This window comes from Conger conger, chromosome 9 (assembly GCF_963514075.1).
Source record: "Conger conger chromosome 9, fConCon1.1, whole genome shotgun sequence".
Taxonomy (NCBI): domain Eukaryota; kingdom Metazoa; phylum Chordata; class Actinopteri; order Anguilliformes; family Congridae; genus Conger; species Conger conger.
Window position 1 is genome coordinate 14,587,193 of NC_083768.1, and position 24,811 is coordinate 14,612,003.

The 24,811-nt window shown below is 44.4% G+C and overlaps 1 protein-coding gene across 1 annotated transcript; it reads right to left on the reverse strand.

Moving 5' to 3' along the window:
• LOC133136655 (desmoplakin-A-like) lies at nt 1–24,811 on the reverse strand. Its single transcript, XM_061254296.1, is given in 26 exon segments — nt 1–830; nt 833–1,246; nt 1,249–2,617; nt 3,590–5,416; nt 5,992–6,090; nt 6,825–6,932; nt 7,223–7,306; nt 7,643–7,805; nt 8,304–8,494; nt 8,906–9,044; nt 10,243–10,421; nt 10,868–11,007; nt 11,242–11,412; nt 12,512–12,642; nt 13,110–13,264; nt 13,468–13,620; nt 13,962–14,087; nt 14,215–14,310; nt 14,725–14,829; nt 14,968–15,135; nt 15,733–15,766; nt 16,037–16,188; nt 17,745–17,895; nt 18,450–18,577; nt 23,463–23,547; nt 24,569–24,811. Coding segments are annotated over 26 exon segments (6,996 nt in total). The 5' UTR covers nt 24,646–24,811; the 3' UTR covers nt 1–279.

Sequence of the window (24,811 nt, forward strand, 5' to 3'; positions counted from 1 at the left end):
TTCCTCATCACCCAAAGTAAAAAAATACATCAACACATTAAATGCATTAACATCAGAAGCTGGGTATAAGTTGTGTTAAATCAAAGTAAGCATTTTTATGCTTACCACTAAATGATACCAGTCTACACCTAAGCTTGCCTAAATATTGTATGATCATGAATGTCCCAAACACCCCTCACTCACTTAATATCCCTGGTTTCAGTGCACCGGTTTCACACTGTGAAAACAAAGACAAAACACCCCTGGCATGGGTCATCGCGAAAAACCCCTCTGAGGCGATTAAGAGGTGGAGCTAGTGCTATAACTGGTGGAGGAGAAGCTGAAGGCGGAGGAGGTGGAGGTTGTAAGGTCCACACTGCCCCTCCCGGTTCTGGACCTGGTTCGAGAGCCAGAGCGGGATCCGGAGTGGGAACGCACATTGTATGGGCTACTGATCCCCTTGGAGGAGATGGAGGTGGCTTGGATAATCTCCATCCCGTTGTCCTCCTCTACCATGCAGTTGTCCATGGCCTCCTTGTAGGAGATCTTCAGCTTGGTCTTTGGGCAGGTCAGGTTCTTGAGGTAGAGGCGCGTGTCTTGCAACCTCCGCGCCGCCCTCCTATCCAGCCAGCCTTTATTGATAGCCTCCTCAATGGATAACTTCTGGCTAGTCCCATGTTCAATCAGACCCCCAGTAAGGTACTGGAACTCCAAAAACCTCTGACCAGCCTTGTAGGGCAGCCACTTCTCCTTCATGGCCTCAGCTGCTGACATCTTCCTTTTGGTCTTCACATCCTCAAAGCCCAGGAAGGCCTTTTGGGCGGGCTTCAGCTTGGCGGCCATGTCTTGTGGACAGCATCCTGCAGCGAGAGTCTCTGGGCATTGCCTGGGTTGATGATCCCCCCTGTGCAGGCCTGGGCCTCCAGGAGACGCTGGGCGGTGATGGTGTCCACAATCCCACGACGGTGGGCCTCAGGGATGGTGATCTTCTCTACAGTTTCCGTGTCAAAGATAGCAGCAATGGGGCTCTGATCGTCCAGGATCTCTGATAGTGAAGAGAGGGTTATGGAGATGCTCGAGAAGCGTTTTCTGGCGGTGGGGGAGGAGGGCCTAATCTGTGTGGGGCTACTGCAGGTAGCAACATCCTCTGCACAAGTGGAAGTTATAGACAAGTCCGTGTTAGTCTTGTTGAGATCTAGTCGGTGAACTCGGAGCGGTTCTGTGCTCTGGCTAAGCAAACCCTTGTCCAGGTAGTCCTGGATGTCATCTTCTGATCCACCACCACCAGACCGGCCGCCGTGATCTCTTCCCACTCGCACTCTTGCTCCGACAGCTCTAAGAAAGTGTCGTAGTCAAGGAGCCCCCCGGGGTAGGCCTGTTTCTTCTTGTCCCAAAGGGGAAGCAGGACCAGGCCAGTCTTCTCATCTTTGATGCACCTCTCCTTCAGCTGCAGGTAAGTAAGGTTCTCCTCTGTGTTGGGGTCAAAGTAGCCCTTGGTGTCATCCCCTTCATAGGCTAATATGTCATTCAGCTCCTTGTCAAAATATCCCCGGCGATAGGCTATGTCCACATCAATGCGGTGGTTCTCCTTGGGGTCGAGGATACCACCGCTTGCAATTTGGGCCTTGAGCAGGCGGATTCCATGCCCTTTCTCTATGATGCCTTTCTCAATGGCCTGGAAGAGGGAGATGATTTTGCCTGTGCGTGGGTCATTGTAGCCTGTGACGGCCCTCTCAGCCGACAGCAGCTTGGACTTGAACTCCCAACCTATCAGGTTCCTCTTCCATGCCTCCTCCACAGTCAGGAACAGGTTGTTAAGGGGGTCAATCATAAAACCAGAGGCAGCTTGTGCTTCCAAAAGCTCTAGGGTGGTGCCTGGGCGGAGAAGGCCCTCCTTCATAGCCTGGTAGATGGGGAGGGTACTGTTTTCCTTCTCAAGAAAGATTCCTGCGATGCAGTCTGACCTGTGTAGGTATGTCTTTAGCTTGCTCCCAATGTCCTCGGGGGTGAGCAGGCCCTCACCAATTTTCTTGACGTCTAAGGCGTTCAGGAGGTCCAGTTCCTTAATGGAGACCTTTCCACGGTTTCCGTCCACTGTCAGCTCTTTCACTGATGACACGGGAGGGGCGGTGCTGGTAGTGATGACCATTTCTGTAGTGATGACAGAATGATCAACCACTGTTCTCTTTTCTAATTCTCCCAGGTGCTTCCGGAGCAACGCAAGCTCCCTCTCTAGCTCATCTCTGATCCGGGTCAGCTCAGTCACTTCCTGTTCAGAGCTCTGCAGCCGGCCCTTGTAGCGGTCCTCCAAGGCTTTCAGCTCAGCCTGTAGCCTCTCAATCTCACTCCTAAGGGATGTGAGCTCCCGCTCCGCCTTGCCCTTGTCAGTGTCACACTTGCGGAGGAGCCCATCCTTCAGCTCATATTGGCTCTTCCAATACTCAAAGTCCTTCCGGAGCTGATCCAGCTCATCCTGCAGATGCTGCTTCTGTCGCATCTCCGTCTCCAGGGACAACCGGATGCGGGACAGCTCATCCTCATTCTTCTGGGCCCGCCCCTTCTCCTGCTCCACCTTCTTGATCCTGATGAGGAGGGTTTCCTTGTAGCGTGTCTGGGAGTCCTGCATAAGGCCCGATGTCTGTAAATTTAAAAAAGAGTCATGACAATTACAATCATTTGAAGTTGACTGAAGATTCATGATTCATATCCATTATATCATCATTTTAATTACATCAATGTTAGCGTTTAAAAGTAAAAGTAGTTTCAGATGATTCATCTGACTAATAGTTTGCTATTTGAAAAATCAGATGGAACTCTTTCATTCCATACTCTCAATTTGTAAATGTCATTTTGAAATTAAGGTAATGGCAATGTATTCAAATGACCATTTCATAAATACAGTACACCCTTGAATATGCTTACATGTATCCACTTTGAATGGCTGGGTTTGTACTGACAAGAATGATGCACATTCTTCCAGTACAAACAGGCAGAGATACTACCCTGGTGTAAAATCCAGCTTTGACCAGCTTGAAATACCAGCTACCAGCTGTTTCCAAACATAGCTTGAGTTGGTAAAACCATGTTGAGTACAGAGCTGATCTAACTGGTCAACTCGCTACCAGCCATTTCAAAACATAGCTGTTTTCTTCAGCACGGTTTGTAAAAGACAATTAAACAAACAAACAAACAAACAAGTGTCCTGAATGGCAGATCATCAAAAGTAAATAAATAATTTCTGCTTGCTATTCCTGGATTCATATGATTTAGTTAATCTGAAATCGCATGAATTTTGACATAACCCCCAAAACATTGTATGATGAAATGCCATGAAGGTTGCAAGCTACAAGTGACAACTGCAGACAAACAGCTTGACAGCTAAAAAATGCAGTGATCTCACAAATTATTCAAATGCGTGCCGCCAAGCATGTGCTCTTTTGTGATGAGACAAAAAAAAAACAGGTAAAAATCCACAAGGATGCAGCCAAGGCCCAAACCCACTTACAACATGCAATAGTGGCACAAGGTGGAGCAATCAACTTGAAGCAGCTGGAGTTGCACGATTTATACTAATTTGAAAAAAAAAAAAAAATCTCAAATTAAATAATGCCTCAGCCGCTTGCTTTTGGATTGTTTCAATTTCCGCTTTCAACCTGTCCCATTCCTTGGTCAGGTCGTCAATGAGGTCCTGGAGCTCCTGTCCTTTCTTGCTGCTGGTCTGTAGCTGCACCTCAAGGGAGGATATGTAGGTGGAGTTCTGGGTGTCATTATTCTCCTTCCCCTCCTTTAGCTCATCTCTCTCCTGCCTGAGGGCCCTCAGCTCCTCCTCCAGCCTAAGTCGCTCCTTAGTCAGGGACTCAGTCATGCCCTGGAGCCTCTGGATCTCGCGGCTGTGGTCACTGAGCATCTTGCTCTTCTCCTCAATGGTCTTGTAAAGTGTCTCATTGCGGATATTGACCTCTCTGACCCGCGCCTGCTCCTGGGTGAGCTGCTGTTGCAGGGCCTTCAGCTCGGCAGTCAGCCTGTCTAGCTTCTCTCTGGCATCTCTGTAGTCCCTCAGGGCCTTGTCCAGGCTCTCCTGGAGGCTCCGCAGCTCCTGCTTGGCCTTCTGACCGGAGCTGGATGACTCATCCTTCTCCTTCATCAGAAGAGTGATGGTGCTGATGTGTCCCTTGCAGGTTAGGTTGGTCTTCTCCAGATCAACCTCCACCTTCTTCCTTTGGGCCGCCTCTCTCTGGGCCGCCTCCCTCTGCCGCTGGGCCTCAGCCTCCAGCTCCCCAGATTTCCGCTGCAGGTCCTTTATTTGTATCTCCAGCCTGGAAATGTGCTGCTCACCCTTGGCCTTATCGGCCTTCTGTCTCTCCAGCTCTGCCTTGACTGTACCAACCTCCTCCTCTGATGCCTTCACTCTGCTGACAATTTGCAAGGTGGAGGTATGCTTGGACTGTAGTTCTGTCTGGGCCTTCCGCAGGCCGCTATTCTCTGCCTCAAAGTCCCTCCTTTTCCGCTTCTTGTCCTCCACCTCCTGCAACAGCTGGGTAATCTTCTGATCCTTATCCTTTGATGCTTTGGAGGCACCTGCTAGTGTCTCCTTCTGCCACAGCTCAAACTCCTCCCTCTCCCTGACCAAGGTCTCGAGCTGGATCTCCAGCTCCCTCCTTTTCCTCCCCTCCTCCGTCCCCAAGGTCCTCCACTGGCGCAGCTCCTCCTCTGCCTTCCTCTTCATCTCCTCCGCTTGGCTGAGAGACAGCCTGAGCTTCCTCAGATCCTCCTCCAGCTCATTTTTCTCCTCAACTAGTATCTCATACTCCATGCTCTGGTCGGCCAAGTCCTCATCCTTCCTCTGGGCCAGCTTCTGGATACTCGTCTTGGTGACATGGATATCCGTCTCGTACGACTGCTTAATGCTATTTATTTCCTGGCAATACTTGTTCCTTACCTTTGAGAGCTCGGAATCAGAGGCTCTCCTACGGGCCTCCTCGTCCTCCAGTTGCATCCGTAGCCTCTCGATGTCCCGCTCCTTTTCCTTGATGGTCTTCTCGATCTCCAGCTTGGAGCGGCTGACATCGTCCAGCTCCCTCTGCCTTTTGCGGACGATGATGTCGTACTCCTCCTGCTGGTTGGTGTACCTCTCCTCTGCCAGCCGACGCTTCCTCTTCTCCTCGTCTAGTGCATAGGTGAGGTGGGTCACCTTGTCGTCCAGGTCCTTCACCTGGCTGTAGGTGCTGTCCAGGCTCTCTTTGGCAGTATTGCACTGTAAGGCCTGGGTCCGTTTGACCTCCTCCATGGACAGGAGTTGGTCCTTGGACTGGGAGAGCTCCAGCTGGTAACGAGCCAGGCTGTCCTCCAGGGACCGGTTCTTCTGGCCCTGATCCTGAGCTTCCTCTTTGAAGCGTCTTAGCTCTTCTTCCAAAAGATCAATTCTGGTGTTTCTGATCTGAGTGATTAGAAATAGAGGCTTTCCGTGAGACAAATCTGACACAAGTGTGACAACACACACAAATTATCAGGAATGCTGGTATCTTTTAAGGCATACATATGTTATGATTGTGAAGTCAAATTTTAAGTGATTGAATTACTCAATTTTTAGTGACTAAAAAAATATATATCACATTTTGGCTTAATTTAACTGCCCAGTTCCATCTACTGTATAAAGCTATATTCATGATATCATGCAGTTTGAAGCAGTAATGATGAGGTTAGGTTATCAGTCAGAATAATGATAATCGTATGGATTAGATGCAACCAAATGTAAAACATTTATTTTTATATTGACATTCAGCACTAATGCATATATAATACGTATTAAACATTAGAAATTAATATGTATGTTATATTATGAAGACATGCTTGGAACAATTGCATTTTTATCTGGAAAATGGCTACAAACATCAGCAAAAAATCTAACATTCTTCATAAAATGTCACGCAGGTCATCCTCTCTGCATTAATATATAAGAGCCCTGCCCCTGCAATTATTTACTCCCTGTCTCCACTCTGTACCATACTGTACCTTCAGCTCCTCCATGTTCTTCTGCAAATCCCCCAGAAACTTGTAGTAGTCACCTGAGCGGGTGAGGAGCTCGATGTACTTGGACTGGATGTCACTAGCCTGGGGGAAGGACAGGAGGTCTCAAATTACACACGCCTATGACTACAGTGCACGTTGGTAACCAATGTCAATGGTAACAAATGGATTATATATAAATTATTGATATTGATATTAGACAATATCATCAATCATAACGTACTGTATATGATACATAAACACAGAAACAAACACAGACCCAGACACACACACACATCTAGGCAGAGAAAGACACGGAAGGAAGGACACACAAGCAGATGGTTCTACAACCATGAATATAGTGCAAAGTAATGTCGCGGAATGAGAGACTGGGGTTCAAATCCCACCTCGGACTTAGGCAAAACTGTCCCTCTCACTACATTGGTGCCGTGACTTGGATTGGTGGGGGTGGAAAAAAAGAGGTTGCTGCAGAGTTTCAAATGGAGGGGGAGTCAAAGGGAGATGAGTGTAGCAGGGTTAGCTTGGCTAGTTCCCTAGTAAGCACAGTGAAGTGCAGTGAAAACGAAGGCTCATTGCAGGTTACCGTGACAATGCTCCCTGATGACATAACCCTCAAATACAAAAGAACTTTGTTGCCTTTGCCTAGAGGCGATTTTGCCTTTAGCTGATTGGTAATACGTTCGTTCCAACTAATTCATTGGATGAGTGTGAGGCCGGGGGTCCAAATTCCACCTCGGACTCAGGCAAGGTCTCTCATTACAGAAGGGTCACGGCTGCAATTCCATTCTCTGTACCGTCTCTGCAAGGGGTAAGCTTACCTCTTCCCTGACAACGGTAGCTGGAGACTGCAGCATGGTTCTCTTGATGGGGATGTTGAGCAGTGTCTCCAGGCCTGCGCCGTATGAGGCCAGATCCAGCTCGTAGTCCTGCAATACACACCAATGTAGACGTGTTAAGTCACATGTCCAAATGCTACAAACTACATATCCCAGAATCCGCAAGTGACCTCATCAGAACACAAATGGTTTGAATCATACCTTTGTTACACAACTGTGTAGAATGGTATATACTGTGCATACCTCTGTACAGTGCATGTTTAACATTAATTCTACTATTAATTATTTTTAACATGATTCATCAACATGAGACTGTGATCAGAGTGGTCTCCATGTAAGAGGGTTTAAGTGATGAATGGTGTGCTCAGTTAAAGGCTCACCGTGATTGAGGATGCACAGGTGTTCGCGTCCCTCACAACATCTTCAACTTTGTCCTTCTTTCCTTTGATTTGAGAGTAGAGCGTCTGTAGATCAACACACACACACACACACACACACACACACACACACACAGTTAGACACAATCTTTCCTTGAAAACAGACTTTCATTGAGACTTTTCTTGAAATTCCTTGATCCCATCAGAATTTCTGAAAACCCAGGTAAGGTGGATGGTTGCATACAGCAACCATTCTAAGGGCTGTTGATGTGGGTGGGTGGTTGCTACATTCTACAGTTTTAAGGGATAACTAAAATGTTAAGCAAAATGATATGTATTTGCAGAGGGCACTCAGGTGTTCCCTTGGAACAGTGGGACGTGTACTTAAATGTTTCCTTGATGAGAGAGGTCTTGTTCCGGTACCTTCTGCTGGTTGAGGTGCTTGATGAGCGTATTGACATCGGATAACTTGTTAGACAGCAGGGAGTCCTGCTTCTGTTGGGTGTTTTCGATCCAGTTGCTGACCTGAGATCTGCTCTGCTGGTACTGTTGCAGATGCTGCTGCTGCTTCTCCAGGTCCCTCACCCTGAAGAAAGCAACCACAGTGTGAACACAATGAGGGTTTACTCCTCAAACTCTCACTCTAACCATGGAAAACGGTCCTATATCCTGAGAAACATGGTCCCATATTATGCGGAACATAACCACAATTTGATGAGTGGTCTTTTTGTTCATAAAACTATAAACTCTGGAACACGGTCCTGTATCCTGAAGAACAAGAAATACAGCCAGCCATATTGTTTTAACTGTATTTATCCTCAAGCTGAATTTTCTATAGGCTATGATTGGTTTAAACTTTGATCCATCTCATCTATGATACAAAGATTATACTATATGTCCATTATATGTGATAAGTGAAATATTATGTCCCGTATATGAGATAATGGACATCCAGTGCAATCTCTGTATGTGATATGAGTCTTATGTGCAGAATATGAGATACAGGCTATCTCTGTTATATGAGACACACATAAACTGTAAATGGCACAAGCAGGCAGGTGTGGCTGCTGTATGTCCCTCTGACCTGCTGTCGATCTGGGACAGGATGCGACGCCATCGGTCGCTCATCTGGGTGACCTGCTCCCGGTATCTGGACAGGTCTACATCACACTTGTGGAAGGACTGGCTGATCTGATCATTCCAGCGCTCAGCATTCCCAAGCTTCAACTCCAGCTTCTTTAGGACGTCCCTCTGGTCCAGATCCTGCTTCATTTTCTGTAAATACACAATGGGAAGACGCATGGAGTGCACTGCTCAAAGACATTCCCGGAAACACAGGAAAGACACTGGACCCTGCCTATGATGAGTGGTTATTTCCACCATTGTCACCAGCATCTTCTTCAATATAATTAAAATCACCACCACCATCACAGCTACAAGAATCATCATTGCTGTCATCATCACTGACATCATCATAAATATCATCATTATCATCATCAATGTATAAACAACCACTTAGCTCATTTGGTTATTCATATGCTAGCATTATGACCTGTGGAAGCGAACAGCAGATAACATGAAGAGATGAACCGTTAAGAATTGAGGACTCATGGGGACATAGAAACATGCATGCCACAGGACACGCATTGTAGGCTCGGACACATACATGACCGAAAGGCTGGCTACCTTCAGAATGGCCCGATAGTCCTCCAGCTGCCTCGGCTCCAGAGACAAGGTCTCCTTCTCGGTCAGACGGGCCTCATGCACTTTCACAATGTCCTCCGCCTGGAGCAGGCTTTGTTGTAGAGCCTGCAGTGCCTTCAGCCTGCAGAATGGGGGCGCCAGAGGCTCAGACACAAGGCTAATGGCTCCTCACACATACACACTCCCAACTTTCTCAAACTAATTGATGCATATTAGACTGAACACATATTAGATTGAAAACAAAAAAAAAAAGATTTTCAACAGAATGCAGATACAGCCAAGTCTTGAAAAAATATACATATTGCCATATTAATGATGTGAATGCACTTTCATTTATCCTATATTGCCAGTCAAGAGCATTGTAATGTTATGCATAGAAGGTAGAACCTATAATTTCTTACAATATCACAATACATTATACAATATAACAAACTATAGAACATACAGTAACACTTCAAATGTTTTCCTTTTATTGGCTCATTCAACTACCGGCCTATCTCTCTTCTTCCCTTTCTATCTAAAACTCAGGAATGTACCTGAAGCTTAACCTTGGCAAGACCTAGCTTCTCTACATCCCTGCTAAGACCTCTCCGACAATTGACTTCTGACTGATTGTTGAGAACTTTGTAGTATCCTCCTCCTATATGGCCAAGAATCCTGGGGTGACTCTTGACAGCCACCTCACCCTCGCTCCACGTGTATCCACTGCCAAAACCTGCAGGTTCTTTCGGACGGAGAAAGCCACCCAGCTCCTTGTCCTTGACTACCAGTCATCCCAGGTCGGCTCATATCACCCCACTCCCCAGCAAGACCACTCCGGTCTGCCAGCTCTGGTCGCCGTGTAGTTCCCTCACTATGAGCACCTGGCGGTCGAGCAGCATGTTCATGCCTGTTTTCCGTTCTGGTTCCTCAGTGGTGGAATGACTAGCCTACCACTGTCAGGACAGCAGAATCCCTCCCCATATTTAAACGCAGACTAAAAACACACCTTTTCAGACTATACCTTCGTCACCCCCCCTTTAATAAAAAATAAAAAAATAAAAAAATAACAATTTGCTCTTATGATGACTGTCTTCTTGTTTAGAACAGCCTTTCGTGCATATTTTACTAGTTATGGATTTGATGCTTTTACCCTTTGGAAGAACCTATGCACTTGTAAATTGCTTTGGATTACAATCGTCTCCAAAATGACTAAAATGTAAATGTAAATGTCATTCCATTGGCCCTTTCCATTCCACATCATCTCTAAAGTGCTGGCTGAAACCACAGCTTTCCAGGGAAAAAAGCCACAGTGGATGCAGATGTGCCACTGCTCCCACCTCTCTGTGTAGGAGGAGGAGAAGCCCTCCAGGCTCCCTATCTTCCGGTTGATGAGGTTGAGCTCAGAGCATAGGAATTTGGCCTTGTCCGTGTCCTTCATCCCGTCGAGCTGGAACAGGATCTTCTCCCTCAGCTTCACATACTCCTCACGGATAGGGTCCAAGTCCTGGTTGATGCCCTGTAATTCCCAATCCATGAACACAAACTGAAATACATTACCCCACATCAGACTATATACATTTAGACACCCTGAATGACTAATTAAACCAAGTACATTACAAATACTGAGGGACACATTTCCAAGAGCAAAATTGACCACAGCAAAGGATAGTTAACAGACTAGTAGCTAACAGTAGGTGTGGCCTGAGAGGCATGGCTTGATTGGCTCCTCCCAGGAGTTGGCAAGCCCTAGCACAGGGGTGACAAAAGGGGCCACAGTGTCTGGGTTTTTGTGGCCTACTTTCAATCAGCTGCCATTTAAGGCTTTGAAAACAAGGTGCATGGACTTTAGCCAATCAATTACTTGAATGCACAACTGGTGCCAAGAACACCCCCAAAAACCAGCAGACACTGGGGCCCTCCTGGACTGGAGTTTGACACCTGTGGCCGAGCACCATAGCGTACCTCCATGCGCACAATGCGCTGGGAGCACTCGTGGACGCTGTTCTCCCCCAGGGGTATGTGGATGTGCTGGGTCAAGCCTGACTCGGTCTCCTCCAGCTTCTGCCGCAGGGTATGAAGCTCGGATAGCAGACTTCCATCTACTTTTAACACCCATAAACAGTAAATGCCCCTGAACATAGCAGGTATTGAAGTTATATATAAATAATATACAAAAATAGGTGAGATTGTGATTTGAGGGTCATTAAACCAAGAGGTGTTTACTGAAATTACACTGTTAATATAATGTATTATTTTGCATCATGTGTCTACCAAAAAGCTAAATGAAGGGATAGATTAGCCCCATATGCAGGGCAGTTGGTGGGAAACAGACTCACCGTAAGTGGGCAGCCCCACCAGCTTCTCGAAAGCATACTGGTACTGGTTCTCTATATGCGTCTTGTCCTCGTTGGTGTACATCTCTGAGCCCACGTAGCTGCGCCGGAACTCCTGGTAGCTCGTCTCCAGGCTCTTGATGATTTTTCGGTACTTCTCTGGCCGCATGTTGGCTAGCTGTGGTTCATAAAAAAACATTTTTTACACGGCAGAAAAGTGCAGTGTAGTTAAAGTGGAAGTGGCAACCAGCTGGAGTCACCCAGTCCAACGGCACCTCCTCTTTGTTGGAACACCATCTCTCTGCTTTTTTGAAGAAACAGAGACTAGTTTATACAGTACAGTTTATACAGACCACATTATTTTTCCACACAAGTTAACATTTTTGTCTTGTTTACTGACTAAGTTGGGACATTGGTACTTTGTTAGCCTACTTGGCTACATAAAATGAATCAAGCAAGCTAACAAGATAGCACATGGTAACATCAGCCAGTATGTACTGAATATGAAATTAAAGTCATAAAGAAATGTAACATTTCACATTACATTAAATGTATAGTGTCAGGTACGGGGAGACAGAGGAACCAAATGCAGACTCAGGTAGGAAAACAACAGGTTTAATGACACACAGGGGGGCAGATCCAGAATGCAATCCAGAAAACAGGCAAAGGTTGAGATCCAGGCAGACAGGTACAAGTGGGGCAGGCAGAGTGTAATCGTGGGACAGGCAGAGTTCATAAACCGAGGAGACAGAGAAAACAGAAGTACAAATCCAAAAATCAAAAGAACAGTTGAAAAAGCCAGTTCAAAACCAAAAGATCCAAAAACAGAACTGAACAGAGCGGAGAGGGACCAAACAGAACAGGGTAGAAGGCACAGGTACATGCCACAGGTACAGGGTACAGGTACAGGGAGCTAGAACTGGGGTGGGGAACAGAAAACAGAAAGATGAACTAGCAACAAGAAACTAAAAATGACAGGTTTAAATTGACTGGTGATTGACAGATAATGAGACACAGGTCAGCTGACTGACAAGAGACAGGAAAGAAGTACATATAGTGTAAGAAGCGAGGAGGCAGAGACACAAAATGACACATGTGGAACAAATAATGAGGAAATGAAACTGGAAACAGACTATGGTGGTCACAGAGGGAAAAAAGAGGCAAAAACCCCAGGGACCAGAAAGAAAATCTGTCTCCAGTGATGGAGGAATTAGGGTGCATGGTGCATTAGGGGCCCAATTGAGCAGGAGGAAGGAGGGTTGCCCTGGGAGACTCGCCATGGTAATGGTGAGCGACTCGATGTGCTCAATGTCTTTCATGCAGTTGCGCCAGGATATCAGGCTCTTGATGTTGATGAACAGCTGGTTCCAGATCCCCATGATGGTCTCAAAGAGCTGCTCAGTCCTGGAAGCGGGAGGAAACAAGACAAAGGTCCTGTGAGGTTGTGTAGCAAGAGCAAGATGCTGTAGGGTGCTCAAGGCGAGTCTGCACATAGTCCGACATACTCTTTAAACTGGAGAATTTTTGCAGATATAGCAATTAAATGTATGCTGCACCCACTGGGGCCATTTGAAAACAGGGGAACCAAAGTGTTTTTGATGCTTACTTGTTGGCCAGGCTGATACTCAGGGGATTGGGGTTGATGGATACAGGCTTTAGAGGCTTACTTGTTGGCCAGGCTGATATAGGGTTGATGGGTACAGGTTTCTGAGGCTGGCTTGTTGGCCAGGCTGATATAGGGTGGTTGTGTACAGGTTTTTGACCCTTACTTGTTGGCCAGGCTGATATAGGGTTGATGGGTACAGGTTTTTGACCCTTACTTGTTGGTCACACTGATATAGGGTGACTGGGTACAGGTTTTTGACCCTTACTTGTTGGCCAGGCTGATGCTGAGGGGGTTGGGAGGGGGCACCAGCAGGCAGACGGAGGGAATGGGCATGTCCAAACCCCCGGGCCCCTTCACGTGCCACTTGCTGTGCTGGGAGTTATCTGTCAGGATGGCCTCATTACCCTTCAGGATCTGCTTCTGCTCATGGAGAGATGAGGAGGGAGCGAGAGATGGAGAGATGAGGAGGGAACGAGAGATGAAGAGGGTCAGTCCATGTGCTATACGGCTATATGTTCGCGTGTGTGTGTGTATGTGTATGCAAGTGTGTGTGTGTGAGTGTGTGTGCAAGTGTATGTGTGAGTGCATGTGTGTCTGTGTGTGTGTGTGTGTGCGTGTCAGACCTGGTCCTCTTTGAAGTCACACAGCGCCTTGACGATCACAGGACTGCTGCTCTTCTCGTGCGGGTTGCGGGGCCTCAGTCTCACGATGCTCTTGGACTTGTTGACCAGGTGCTGCACCTGCCACTTGTTCTTCATGATCATCTCCTTCTCTCTCTGTGAACCACACAGGCCTGTGTCACCCACCACTGACTGACAGATTTTAATTTCCTGAGAACTTTGTCTTCCCATCCTTCACATACAACTTTTCCCTCACATGGATGAACAGTCATTTACATAAAATCCATCAAACTCACATACTAAGCACGTGTTTCTGGTTTGAAACGCAAAATATTTTAAAAGGCAGCAGGAGAGATTGTGTAAGAAGAAAAGAAAATATTTTGATCAGGTGTACCAAACGCAATGCCATTGGCTGTGTGTAGTTCATATCCAGCTACACACTGAAGGTTATTATTTTCATGCTCATTCAGTATTGATTATGCAATAAGCAGCTGTACCTCCAAGTTCTTGAGAAGGTCCTGAAGCTTCTCCAGTGGGGTGTCTCTGTCATAGGTATACCTCTTATGGATGTTTTCGTGTTCCTCCTGCAGCTTGACAAGCATTTTGTTTGCCTCCTTGAAAAACTATGAGTCACGGAAACAGAAAGGTTTGTCACTTCTTGAGAAATGGCTGATCCAGTAACCACCCTGATATGCCAGCCGTCTGTCAGGCAGTGAGGGTGGGGGCTGACTGCTGGGACGGAAGCCTTACCTGGCTGTAAGCAGCGTTCTCCTTCAGGTGTGTGTCGATGCACTTGGTGATCTGAAGCAGCCAGCTCCACTGGGTCTGCAGAGTGTCCTTGTAGGCCTGAACAGAGCAAGCCTGGGTTAGCAGGAGCCTTTCACTCTGAAGGGGAGTCTAACACAGGGGCCTATGGATTGACAGAGGAGGTCTGCCTTCCTCATTAGAGATCATTTATCATTCATTCACATAGTCATTTCCTGTCCAGACAAGTCAGTTCCTGGGTTCAGCAGTTCAATCTTCTGAGAGGGTGACAAGGGTGGCTCAATGATTTCAGAGTGTAAACTATAGTACATCCACTGTTTTTTTGGGTGTATTAGTCCCAGCCTTTGGAAACCATCATAGTAAATTCGTCTTGCATTTGCTAAAATGAATGTCTTGCTTTTCTTTGAAATAGTTCTGTTATAAAATTAATGGATGCTTTCCTGTCCTCATAATGCATAAGGAGGTTAGGAGAGGGTCAGGCAACACCTATAGTACCTTAATCTTATCAGCAGCAGGGTGATTATAGTTCAGAAGGCTTTCCACATTTGCACTGAGTTTATTTAGATCCTTTTCTTTCTTCTCCAGGTCACGCATCAGCCTCTGAGAAAAAAAAAAAAAAAAATTTAAACCACTTAAAAATTTACACTGTATCGAGTGAGTGCTGGTCAGCCTGGATTGTATGTAATAATGGATGCAACCTGGTTAAAGGCAGGTGGCTCTGGGATGGGGAACTCTTACCAAGTAGCTATCCTGCTTCTTGGGGATGTAGTTGTCAATGTTTTTGTCACCCCAGTCAAACACCAGCTCCTCTTCCTTACGTTCCTTCACCCATATGATCTCCACGGAGATATCCTTGAAGATCTTTGATAGGTCTTGAAGCTGATTGGACCTGCTCCAGGACATTTTCTGAAACATTTTCATCAATATACAGATGAATGAATGGATTTAGTCATTCAGTAAAATTACAAATAAATGTATTTGTCATTTTAAAATAAATTTGATATTGTAACTAAAATACAATTTAACAATATGTTAAAATAAGTAGTTATGGGTGTTGATATACAACCTCAACAGCATCTAAAGGCACACTATGCAGGATTTTTTCCCTGAAAATATAAAATAATCATGCAGTCATTTTTATGATGCACTGGCAATCTGTCTTTGCTCCACTGCCTATATTCCTTCTTATAAGATGTTCTTGGGAGCTTCTGGGAGTGACTCTCTGTTCTGTGTGGGGAGCTGTGGGTGTGTACAGAGCCTGTAGGGTGGGATGAGGTTTCAGCTGAGTGTTTTCAGCTAGCTACTGCAATGGCAGAGGTGAAGAAGCACAAGTACAGCGAAGCAAAACAACAAGCCAACAAACCAGAGTCAACCTTGGAATTGCTCTTCCTCGATGGCGACAGTTATCAGAAAACAGTGGTATAAAAATAGTTATATAAATGAGTTGTATGGCAGTGTACCCTCAGGTCAGTGATGCTGGTAGATTTGGAAAGTTTTGCTCACCTGTAGAGTGTCCCACTCCTGCTCCAGAAAATGCCTGTACAATTGGTCTCCTTTCAGTTCCTGAAGAAGGGAAATGGCCAGGGGTTGGGGCCTGTGAGACATCTAGCTATATAGGAAAGGTCATGGAGGACCAGCTTGTGTCTGGCAGACATTTTGTGAATGGCTGAATGCAGGTTAGCCCCCTCTTACATTGGAGCACAGTCAACATTTAGAACATTTAGAATAAATAATTGGGCTGATTAAATTGTTCAGAGTTTGATAAGAAATCCAGGGATAGAACTTCTCTTATATCTCAAGACAATTAAAACCCCCCCCTCTCGGTGACTGTACCAGCTCGGTCCGGGCATGCTCCACCTCCAGGCTCCTCTGGATGGAGCTGTGGAACTTGTTGTGCTCCGTCATCTGCCACTCGATGATGTCCTGGTCACCCCCCCAAGGAGAGGTCTCTATCAGGCGCTGTGGAGGACAAAGAGGCACACAGAGCATCCGTCAGCAGGAAGCTCCCTGCTGTAAAACCCAGCCAGGCCAGCTCAACCAGCTTGACAATTCAATTGAGCTGATCAAGCTGGTCATAAGCTGGTCTACTTGAGTGTGAGCTGGTTAACCAGCATGGCCAAGCTGGTCATGAAGCTGGTCTAGCTGGGTATGAGCTGGTCGACCAGCTGTTTCAAAAATAGCTTGAGCTGGTCAAACCACATCATACTGGGAGCTAGAACTGGTCAACCAGCTACTAGCTGTTTGAAAATCTAGCTTCAGTTTTTTCAGCAGGGCTCTACTATAGGAAGCTCAAACTCACTCAAACACTACACACAGCAAAAATATCCGCCTCTTCATTCAACAATACACACACGGCAACTTTTTCATTCAAAGCTAATGTAATATCACAACTAAATTAACAAAGGCCTTTCATTTGTGTAAGATTTTTGACACTTTGCAAAAGGGGATTGATGCACTATTTTGGTCAGAACATGGGGGAGAGACACAGAGTTAGAGTAAGTAGTCTCCCAGTTGAACTCCGGCACCTCAATGCCCTCTAGGGCTGGAGCTCTGCACACTAGATTTAATTAATCTGAGCATTACTGTTCTAATCACAAGCCTCTAGATGGCAACACAAAGCCTTTCACTCCCCAGACTCTTATCAGCACAGAATTATACTACTTGTTCTACTTGCGACTCATCATTCAATAGAACATTATCCCAAAAGGCTTGGGGATCATCCAGATGTTTCTTTGCAATTGTGAGAGGAGTACTGATGTTTCTCTTGGATAGTAGTGGTTTCTACCTTGCTATCTCTCATGAATCCTTTCTTGGTTTGAGTTCTGATAACAGCTGAAGTTTCTGTTCTGCCTCTTGCCCTAATCCCACAGCCCACAAATGAACATACTTAACAGTCTACACGGCGGTGTGTGGAAAATTAAAACTTTTGAAACTTTTTTTGAAAGAAAAACATTAATTTGCGTTTAATTGCGTTTTGCGTTTAAAGTAATTTGAGTGGAAATAATGAGAGTTTGAGTGAAAACAGGGAGGAGAGAGGAAGTGAAAGAAAGTGGTATGTAAAGAGAGGGGGAAGGGAGAAAGAAAGAGAGAGAGGAGAGAAACAGAAAAAGAAAGGTTGTGAAAGAGAAAACACAAAAGTCCTTAGCAGGTAACAGAAAAACCCTAAAATGGCAATGAGGAGGATTATTATTACTGCCCTTATCAACACTGCCTAATTAACCCTTTCAGCCTTAGGCCCAATATCAGGTGTCTCCACCTTGGCTTCAGTTGAGAAAATTTAGCCGGGCTTTAATAGGGGCTCAAAATAATAGTATAGCAGTCATTTGAATTGGTTGTAAAGGTATAATGCCACATGGCACTCAAGGGATTTGACAGTAGTTAACGCTTGAGTGCCATGTGGGTACGGTTGGAAGGGTCAAGAGGGCAACAAGTCCTTGTACAACCAGAGAATCAGATATACAACATTTGTTATTTTTAAATACCGAAAATGGTCATTAGGGTCTCTGTTGACATACTTTGTGCTGGGCGATCCAGGCCATGGCCTGCTGGAAGTTCTTCCCTCCTCCATCGTGCCCTATGGAGCTGCCCCGGTTCTTCCGTACCCCGTGACCCTGGCTGCTCTTACTGAAGACCATTATCTTCAGCTGCTCCCGACCCTGTTCCATACTGGGAGAGAGTGGGGGGAGGAACATAGAGACGGAGAGTTGGACGTAGAGAGGTGGTGAAGAAGTGAGACAGGTAGAGAAAGAAAGAAGGAAAGTGAAAGAGAGGTGGGCAGCAGAAGAGGTGAAATGAGAGGAAGTAGAGAAACAGAAAAAAGAGGGAAGGAGAAGAAGGAGAGATACTTTCATTTCTCAGTAGTTTCCACCTACTGAATAATTGTATTATTTTTTTACTTGTAGATCACATGAAACATGTGGCGCATAATGCCATAAATCAGTGTTACTCTCTCTCCTGTTCTCCATCAGTCGCAACTCCCTGTGACTGATGGAGAATTCTGTCCCCGTTAAGATTCTTGTGTGTTATGAACTCTTGCCTGCAGGGTGGATGTCACATCAGGAGGGTCATGAAGCTGCTAAACACTTGTCTCCTAACATGACCTCTCTCAGTTCCTGATTCTGTGTGTCATGTCTCTGAGACGGGAGATATACTGCACATCCCAGTCCTATCTACAGCAGCCCTGGAGTTACACTGTTTCAGCAAGGCAAGGCAAAACTCACCTCCTCATGATGCCCTTCCTGGATTGACCCATCTGTAGCAGGTCCACACAACAGGCATACAGCTGATCCAGGACCATGGTGGAAATGTCAAGATAGTTCTCAGTTTCCACTGAGCCTCGTTCTCCACCCTGCAGCACACATGCGATACACACACACATCCCACAGGCCAATCAGCAACTATTACAATGACAGAAGTCTGACCCATACTGCCCCTCACTCATACACACTCACAATCACTCTTTATGAGTGTGGATGCTCTAGTGCAGTAGTGCCCACTCCTGGTCCTGGAGAGACACAGGGTCTGCTGATTTGTGTTTTTGCCTTAATATCAGAAACTCTTCGTCTTGGGTTGCAGGAGGTAGTAATAACAAGCACACACTTCTTTTAGGAAGATTTATTTATTATAAAACTATACACATTTTTTTTTACACATTTACACAAATATAACGCTTTAGTTCGATTTGGTTTCTTTTCTCAGAATATCTGGATAGTTACTATATGCTAATTAATCACTAAATTTATATCACAATTTAATCACAATATGAAATTATTTCAGTTTCAGACTAAATGTTATATTTATCTCTATTTGATTTGACATCAATTGAATCCTATTTTTGCATTAAACTGAAACTATTATTCCTATCTTACTTACATTTTTAAGTTTACTGTTAACAGGCTATTCAAAACTCAATTCACAACACACACCTTCAGTAGTAGGAATTCACCTTTTAACCAAAAATAAATCTTAAATCTATTAACACTAAGCAGTTCAAACAATGAGTATACAGAAACACAATAAATAACTTCCAGTTTAAAAAAAAAAAAAATTCTCAATTTGCTCAGTTCGTTCAATAACTCAGTTCGTTCAACAATACCAGATTTCCAGCGTGAGAATCCGATGATCCTTTTTTTCCACTTGAGTATGGATCTCTAGCATGGCATATGAGCCTAATTGGTCATTTTGCGTCAGCAATCAGAATTAGTTTTATGACATTGATTATTTTAGGAATTATTATCTGTATCTATTTTATATAATTTTGGTAAGTTATTCGATATTTCGATACAATATAATGAATTTGCAATCTTTGCAGGGGTTACACCCTCCCCCTTTGAATGTATGCAAGTCCCTTTGTATGTTGCCTGAGGTTTCACTGTTATGGGTTTGTGGTGTTCAACATACCTGATTTCTGGAAGAGCTCCCACAAACGCAGCATTAAGGCCTTGAAAGAGTGACTTAACTATTCTAACGAAAGGGTTCACTAGCTCAGGGTAAGATAGGGTTTTAGGCTTTTCTCTACGCCTAGAAGGCCTTCTTAGTTCAGGCTCTTCCCTGTAAGAATTCTAATCCATCTCTATCTGATCTGTTCTGCATCTGGTGCCTCTTCTTGACTGTTTTCTAGCTCATCTAGAACCGATGAAGACTTATTTTATTGGGCAAGTTTGCTCATTTGATTCTGATCTGATCTGATTGCACATTTCTTTGTTTGTTGTTTGTTCCATGGATCTTTCTTTTGAACTTGCAGGTAGTTTACGTTCTGCAACAGGTTCTTCTGCCTCAGGAACAGCAGGTACGTCCTAACTCTCATTCTGCAGCAGGTATGCCATGGACTAACACAGCATTTGGCATTTTAACATGTTTCTCCTCTACAACTTCCATTTTGTTAACTTTTAGGTTTTAGATAACCAAGACAGTTTTTGAACAACACCAATTAGTGTGTGCTTCAAAATTATCTTTATCTAGGCTCCTGGCTGGTTCGCCATATTTATGCAAACCCTGTGTGAAGTGTACATCTATTTGATACTAATGACATTATAATGCATAACACTGCATAAAGCAACACTCTGTATCATAGGCCAAATCAGAAGTCTAGGGTTGCAGGAGGTAGTAATAAGCACACAAATAAAGATTTCTTTATTATAAAACTAGACTTTATTACATAGATTCATTTTTGTCATTTGGCAGACGCTTTTAATCCAAAGCGACTTACAAGCGCATAGGTTCTACCACAAGTCAAAGCATCACATCCAGAACTAGGAAAATACACATGGAATGCTGTTCTAAACATAGTCGTCATCATAAGTGCAATTTTTTATTTTTTTTGGGAGGGGGGGTTAGACAAGGATAGGGATATCAGAAAGGAGGGGCGGGGGAAATCAGGAGGGAGGACTAAGATAGAGTTTGAAAAGGTGGGTTTTGAGTCTGCGTCGAAATAGGGGGAGGGATTCTGGTGTCCTGACAGTGGTGGGCAAGTCATTCCACCACTGAGGAACCAGAACGGAAAACAGGCGTGAACGTGCAGCTCGACCGTCAGGTGCACGTAGAGAGGGAACCATATGGCGACCAGAGCTGGCAGACTGGAGTGGTCTAGCTGGGGAGTAGGGAGTGATCAAGGATTGTATGTAAGGTGGGGCAGTCCCCTTAGCAGCCTGAAATGCCAACACTAGGGCCTTGAAACGGATGCGTGCGGCAATATGAAGCCAGTGGAGGCCAATGAGAAGCGGGGTGACATGAGCCGACCTGGGCTGACTGGTGATCAGGCAGGCTGCAGCATTCTGGACCAGCTGGAGGGGCTTGATGGCACACGCTGGGAGACCGGCTAGGAGGGAGTTGCAGTAATCCAGGCGGGAAATGACGAGCGCCCGGACTAGGAGCTGGGTTGCTTTCTCCGTCAGGAGATGAGGGATACGGCGTATATTACACAGAAAGAACCTGCAGGTTCTGGCAGTGGAGGATACTTGTGGAGCCAGGGTGAGGCAGTTATCAAGAGTCACCCCAAGATTCTTTGCCGTACGGGAGGAGGAAACTACAAAGTCCTCAACAGTCAGTGAGAGGTCGATTGACGGAGAGGACTTAGCAGGGATGTAGAGAAGCTCAGTTTTGGCAAGGTTGAGCTTCAGGTGGTGGGACGTCATCCACGCAGAGATATCAGCCAAGCAGGCAGAGATCTGTGTGGTGACTTGGGTGTCGGGGGGGAAGGAAATAAAGAGTTGGGTGTAATCAGCGTAAGAATGATAAGAAAAGCCATGGGAAGAGATAACAGAACCAAGAGACATGGTGTATAGCGAGCAGAGGAGAGGCCCAAGAACTGAGCCCTGCACGACTCCAGTTTGTAGGGAGTCAGGGTCAGAGACTGAGCCCCTCCAAGTCACCTGGTAGGAGCGACCAGAGAGGTAGGAGGAAAACCAAGCGAGTGCCTTTTTACACATTTACACATAAACATAAAACTGTTTAGTTAGATTTGGTTTATCTTTTCTCTTTTCAGAATTTTGAACAGTTACTATATACTTACAAATTTAAATCACTATTTAATCAGAATATGAAATAATTTATATTTCAGATTAATTATTATATTTATCTCTATTTCATTTCATATCTGGGCAATTCCACAGTAATGTGAATCTGAACATGAAAAAATAAAATGTTTTACTTCCCAATTAAATGTATTGTGTCCCAAACAGGCCATAGTGACCATTTTGAAATCTGATCAAATGTAGACTAACAACAGGAAAATGCATAAAAAATGATTTATCACCATTGGAATTACCATTGGAAATCATCTGGGTGTGATTTGCTCTTCATTGCATGTTGCTCTGGATAAGAATGTCTGCTAAATGTCTGTAATGTAATCTAATGAAATCAATGCCATTTGGCAGCCACATCAATGTCAAAACTGATATTTAGATAGATTTCAGATGACAACAAATGTGTTATGATAAAATTTGATTGGGAAGTAGATTGTCAAGCAATGTGCATTTCAGACGTGTCACATCCATAATGCAATGGTGTCACATCCATAACGCTGGTATCTCCTCATAAAAATCAAGACGAAGATATAAATATTTTCAAAATTGCTTTTTTTATGTTCAGCTAACCCTCCCACATTACATGGATATCAATCTTTCTGCATTAAACTTTAAAATACGCAGTATTTATTTCCATAACTCAAGGTTTTGTAACATTTTTTCTGGCTTAATATAAAAAAAAATTATAATAATGTGGCCCCTTCCCCTCAGCCAAGTGGGTGCTATGATAATATGCATTAAAAAAACGTATGTTTTTCAGAGGGATTTTGTTTGTCATTTTGTCTTCAAACACTAATTGAATTATTGAATTGAACTGCATGAATTAAACTACCATTCCTATTTTACTTATATTATTAAGTTTACTCTTAAAGGTACAGTAGGTAAGATTTTTGAATCAAAATATTGTTACAAGAACATTGTGAATGTCACACCAGGAGGGACAGAGGAACCAGAAGCAGACAGGGGTATGGAAAAAATGTTAGGTTGTAATGAGGGTCAGACAGAGCGTAATCCAGACAGACGAAGGTTCAAAACTGGGAAGGCAATCAAAAAACAGGAAAAAAAAAATCCTAAAATTATTTCATATTATTTTGTTATATAACGGGCCTGTAGCGTAGTGGTTAGCCATTGGGCCCTTGAGCAAGGCCCTTAACCCTGCATTGCTCCAGGGGAGGATTGTCACCTGCTTAGTCTAATCAACTGTATGTCACTCTGGATAAGAGCGTCTGCCAAATGGCATTAATGTAATGTAATGTTATTAGAATATTTAGATAAAATCAAATGAACTTTGCAGGTCCACAGGATGATGCATTGTAAGCCTAAGCACCACCGAGCATTACCTCATCACAATAATCTCTCAGTCACTCCCCAACACACATCAACACACAACAGCACATTAACATGGCTCTCTGATAAATAGTGTTGATCAGACATTTTGTACTGACTGCTGGCATTTTGTCAACTGCCAAACCTGAAGCAGCTATAGCTAGATTTTGGATACTTTGCTAGTGTGACCTAGAACACTGCTTGCTGTTAATACAGGCCTAAATTGTGTTGGTCACAAATAAGTATGTCAACAATATAAGCAAGGACCAAAGGATTATTTTGAACAGTAAAACATTTATATGTTGACATATAGTCTTTGTATAAGTAAAAACAGAATGCTTGCCTCCACTGGATAGTATATTTACACACTTTAGAAGAACTTACAGACTGACGACTCATGTCCGCTTTGGCCAGATATTCTTTCAATAGAGTCAGCAGGATTTGTGCTTTCTGATGAAGGGCCTGCACACTGAAGGGGCAATGGGAAAGCAAAGATGAATGTCATCACTTCTATGGACAATATCCATCATAATAATTGAACAATTCAACAATGTTTCATTTAAAACAGCATCTAAATACTACTACTGCTACTGCTACTATTATAACAATAATAACAATAATAATCATAATAATAATAATAATAATAATTCAAGGGCGGCACGGATGGTCCTGGGTTTAAATCCCGGTTGGCCGGGGCTCTCTGTGTGTAGTTTGCATGTTCTCCTCGTGTTTGCGTGGGTTTCCTCCGGGTACTCCGGTTTCCTCCCACAGTCCAAAGACATGCAGGTTAGGCTGACTGGAGACTCTAAATTGCCCGTGGGTATGAATGTGTGAGTGAATGGTGTGTGTGCCCTGCGATGGACTGGAGACCTGTCCAGGGTGTATTCCTGCCTTTCGCCCAATGTATGCTGGGATAGGCTCCAGGCCCCCTGTGACCGTGTTCAGGATAAGCAGGTTAAGAGAACGGATGGATGGATAATAATAATAATAATAATAATAGTAATAATAATAATAATAATAATAATAATAATGTGCCTGGAATTTACTGCATTGCATTTTGCTCGATGATCATTTTAACCACACATTATCAATATGTTGACATAGAATGAGTGTTATTTTCAGCACGTGGAAATAGCCAGAAAAAAATCGATCATGCGTGTGTGACAGTCACACAAACACTAATGGGGAGCTATAACAAAAAAAACAAAAACAAAAAAAAACTTTTAATGGGCTACCGGAATTTCATTTAAATAAATGAAAGACGTGACAGCATATTTTTTATAAATAATGCTTACGTTTTACTTTAAGCGAATTCAATTAACCAAAATTATGCAAAAATTGTTGTGTCACAACATAATCAAGATTACACATGTGACAGAGTACAATCAAGGGCGACATGAAAAACGTTATTTTGAAGAAACGAAATTTACAGTGCATAGCATGTATTACAGCTGCGCATTGATTCATGAAAAAGAGCGACTGCTACATACCCTTCATGCCTCCCTCCATGTCCCGCGCCATATCCCCCGATAGTCTTGCTGTGGTCCAAGACGCTGGATCCGTCCATCTGGGTAGTATTTATTACCGTCTGCTTGCCTCTCGGTCGTGGAGCTAGCGCTGGGCTGGTCTGGCCGGTAATTGGTTATGGTGCTCATAGCATGGAGTTAAGACTCCGTAAAAACTAATTTCCCTGTCCTAGGAAATTGTACATTTTAAAGTAGACTTGGAAAAAA